The sequence below is a fragment of the Bidens hawaiensis genome, unplaced genomic scaffold (genome assembly GCF_021521415.1).
Source record: "Bidens hawaiensis isolate Kalapana, Puna unplaced genomic scaffold, B.hawaiensis_p1.1 tig00003644_1, whole genome shotgun sequence".
Taxonomy (NCBI): Eukaryota; Viridiplantae; Streptophyta; class Magnoliopsida; order Asterales; family Asteraceae; genus Bidens; species Bidens hawaiensis.
The window spans coordinates 57934-62338 of record NW_027491207.1 but is presented as its reverse complement, the minus strand read 5'-3'; the positions used below and the strand labels follow the sequence as shown (position 1 = coordinate 62338).

Below are 4405 nucleotides of genomic sequence, written 5' to 3'. Positions count from 1 at the left end.
CCTTTAGCAAGCTCGTAAGACATGGTGGCTATCATAATGCATGCTACTTCAGCAAAGTCATCTCTATGCTTGTCTAGAACCTTTCTGGCAGCAGCATTATTGTTTTCAGGCTCGGTTGGAACAGGTCCATCAAGAATATAGTACTTCTTTGCCATCTTGAGAACAAGTCCCAAATTAGGGTGACATTCAAGAAAGTTGGTGTCATTCAGCTTTTCTTTCTCAAGAATAGTCTTGAGGGTGAATGAGGAGTTATTATCAGCTAGCATCTGCTAAATAAGGAAAAGTAATTTTATTAGTATTTTTGATGTTTTAATCCTATTATCAATGACCCAATTAACATTAATAAAATAGGACCTTGAGAATCTGGCTTCTAGTTACTAATAGCAGCTGCAGCACACAAAATTAGTAAGTGGTTAGGCAGACAGATAACTATTGCCAATTGTGAATAAAGCACAAGTCTCGGTTATGAGGCCTATTAAGACAACACTTGCCTAAGTAGATACGTTTAGCCTCATCTATGCCCACCTGAGTCTCCAGATAGCTATAGCACGGAACAGGAGACTAAAGTAATAGTCGACCTAGTATAGTCACTTGTGAAAGGGCCGGATGTGTCAACGAAACCCTTTCACCTTGAATGGATAGGCTAGAAATCAAGTGCGGTGTTGTAGCTTCAAACACTTGAAATTTTGCAGTATGCCTTACGTGTGGCTTATAGTAGGATTCCATAGACTATTGGTTTTAAAATTGGGATTAATTTTAAATATTATCGAATAGAGTAAATATCCAATTTTACTGTATTAATCGGGACAACTTGATGAACCATTTCATCTCTCAAGACACTTAGTTTTATATAACCTATTAAAACTAAGTTTGTCGCGATATGAATAACCAACTTTAAGTTAATAGTGACATATTAAGTTATTAGTTTTGAAAAATCAAATCTAGTTTAATTTTGCAAAGCATGATTGGTTATAATTTATTTTAAAAGAACACCCCAAAAAAACAAAACGAAAAAAAAAAAACCTTATTATTAATATAGCTTAGGAGTTGAAAGTTTACCTTACTACGAACTTATTATGGCCAGAAAAGGAAACGACGCGTCGGTGATCGGCATTGACCTTGGAACAACTTACCTAATGATAATTTTGTTTTAAAGTAAAATTTGACAAGTTGTAAAACTCTTTTTAGTACTTGTTTTAATATGATTGTGTGTTAATATTTTATAACTGTTTTTAAAGTACATGTATTGGTGTGAGGTTGGTTATTGTATAAAATTTATAAAAATAAGCAACCACAAAATCAATAAAAACGTGTAAATATGTAAGGCCAGAATTTGTTCGATCTTGCTAGAGCCTATTAGCAAGACCGAACAGATCACGGGGTCATAACACACAAACAACTACAAGAATGGACTTGAGTGCATCCAATCGTCGTTTCGAGCAACTACCACTAACTTTATGATTCCCATTTAGTTTCCATGGTGTTTGTCTTCGGGTCTTCATTTATTACAATATTTACAAAATAAAAACCTAACTATTACAGCTTTGAACCATCCACATGGCCAAAACTAAAAACATAACAACCATCCGAGAGTTAACTAGAAATGCTAGGTGACAAGCAAGACCCGACGATGGCGGTGCACTAGGCAACGACAGCGATGGTGGACTGTAGTAACGACGGCAGTGCGCGACGGCGATGGCGGGTGGTGAACAGTAGCCACGACAGCACCGGTGATGCAGCGGCGGTGGTGGTGTGGTGTCACGGGACAGCGGCGGAAAGAGAGGCCAGCGATGTTGGTGGCTTCACGGAACAACAGCGGCGGCATTATGGAGGACGGTGGCAGTGGTGTGGAGTAATGGAAGAGATCAATTATCTTTTGGTGGCTAGGGTTAATAATAATAGGTTAAGTAGTTTATTAATATACTAGTTAAGCTAATATAGGCCACCAAGCCCATCACTCGTTTCCAAAAGCCCGGTCCATAAAATCTCGTTAATATATTTCTTACCCAGTTAACTAACTTAAGCGGGTTTCACACTCGTTACCCAAGGTGTAACTCTAACGGGTCAAACCTCAGTCAGCTGCGTTGACTTAACCAAACCGGTTCATAAATCCAACATAGACATGCTTCGTATCATTTAGATTAAATATCTTGATGTTTTGGTTTGGACACAAGTAACTTGAAATGAACAATAGTTAAGAAATTGGAGAGGGCACACCCTGGGGCCAAGACATGCATTATAAGTGGGTCGTGATAAGGAGAAAGGAAATTTGACAAGCGCATACGATTTGACTTCAAACCAATCATCGAAGCTGCTAAGGAGGCGCACGTACACATCAACGTTCTCATTCCCTGTTGCTATGTTTAGGGGATGATGTTAAACAAGACAATGTAAACTAGCATTAGTTTATTATTATTTCAGTTGTACCATGTGAGTAACTTAAAACATATTAGTACTATTATTATTGTTAAGTGATACGGCAGTTAATAAACGAAAAAATATCTTAACTGCTGCAACGGTTGTATGATACTAGCATAGTCACTATAAGTATGTGTGTCTATTTGTAAATACATTACCAAGTTATTCAATTACATTGTTTGCTATCTAACCATTTCCGCTGCAAATCACTTACACACACGTTTAACATTCACATCACATCTTCTGTTATCACTTTGGCTTCCATCAGAAAGTACATGGTACAATGAATAAGATCATAAATTTCAAGATAAGTTGGTAACATTAGGGAATTTTAGTGACGAACATTAATGACGGCCAATGTAGTTATAATTAAAGCATGAAAATTGGTTGTTAATTAGATGATGATCTACAATAAAGGGACGAAGTTCTAGTACAAAGGATGACGTAAAGGATGAAGGTGAAGGAGAATTAATGATTGCTGTGTTTGCGTAAAAGCAAAGATTTTCTTCATAAAACTTTGTGAATTTTCTTATTAGCTGTGATCTGGTTCCTATTCCTCCTACCTCATGTTTTTTCATGGTGTTTTTAAATCCATAAATTATCATTTTTTAGAAATATGTGATTCCATTTTATTTATGTAACGTGTTTTAGAAAAAAATATACAAATCAAAATGTGATGGCACCATCGATCTAATTTTTTATTGCCAAAAGAACAAAAATTTTTAGAAACCGCTTATGTAATTTATTAATAGTTCAAATATTTTAATTTTTATGTTTTTGAATACTAATGGTTATTCTATGCTATGCATGTATATAAAATAACCTAAAACTAAGACACCTTTTTTTTTCTAAATTTTAGAGGAGACGTATTTCAAATATTTTCTTATAATATTATAGTAACTTGTATTAATATAAAGTAAGTTATTAACATTGTTGTATGTGTTATATCAGTTTCTTAGTTTTTAAGTAGATACGTTAATTTGCTTTATCTCAACTAGCAAGATAGTAGAAGTGAAGTTTTAGGTTGGAGACTGTAAGGTGCTAAGTTAGAATCCGATTCCAACCTGGTTTATCATATGCAGTTTCACTAAAACAGAAGATAGTAGACTTGGGTTACCCAACACTATTTGTGATTGCGAGTGTACGAGGTTATCTTATGCCATTTGGTTATCCCAAATAGCCAGACTTTCTCCAAAAAAGAGTTTTCAAGTAGATGCAAATGAGTGGTATGTTTCCATGTATATATATACACACACGCATAGAAAAAGTGAAACGTGTCTGCATTTTAGAAGATCTTGAATAGACATATGGGGGATGAGCATGATAAATTGCTCCCCGTTGCAAATGTGGGTCGGATCATGAAACGGGTCCTACCACCAACAGCAAAGATCTCAAAAGAGGCCAAAGAAACCATACAAGAATGTGCCTCAGAGTTCATAAGTTTTGTTACCGGCGAGGCGTCTGACAAGTGTCAAAAGGAGAACCACAAGACTGTGAATGGAGACGACATCTGTTGGGCCCTTGGGTCGCTAGGGTTTGATGACTACTCCCAGGCCATTATGCGCTATCTGTATAAGCATAGGGAGTTCAAGAGGGAGCGAGCTTCGTCATCAGCAAAACTAGCCCAGAATAATATAGACGAAACTAATGTTTGAGATCTAGAAGCTTCTGCTGCTGCTTCTAACAGCGTCTGTCTGTCTTATCCAAAAAGAACAAAACTAGCTAGGGCTCTAATTACTCAGGGAGAAAGGGTAAAGTTCTTACACAAAACCTTAATTGCCCTGTTATCTCAATTTTTGTACTCTAAAAGACTTCGTGTGTCACAGTTCATAGATAACCTAAAGCTGTTTCTGTTACTCTCTCTCTCTCTCCCTCCCTCTCTCTCTCTATCTCTCTCTCTCTCTTTCTATTTAAACATATGTGGATATAAAACTCAGTATTATGGTTATTGATTAAAGATTTAATAAGGGTCATTTGTATAATTAGT

General features: G+C 36.2%; 1 protein-coding gene across 1 annotated transcript; it reads left to right on the top strand.

Moving 5' to 3' along the window:
• Positions 1 to 3725: 3725 nt before the first annotated feature.
• Positions 3726 to 4073, top strand: LOC143623921 (nuclear transcription factor Y subunit B-5-like). Its single transcript, XM_077094713.1, has one exon. The coding sequence runs from the start codon at positions 3726 to 3728 to the stop codon at positions 4071 to 4073; it is 348 nt and encodes a 115-aa protein (XP_076950828.1).
• The last annotated feature ends 332 nt before the right edge of the window (positions 4074 to 4405 follow it).

Excerpts from the sequence above, each read along its gene's own strand:
- LOC143623921 (XM_077094713.1), top strand. The coding sequence starts at position 3,726 with ATGGGGGATGAGCATGATAAATTGCTCCCCGTTGCAAATGTGGGTCGG.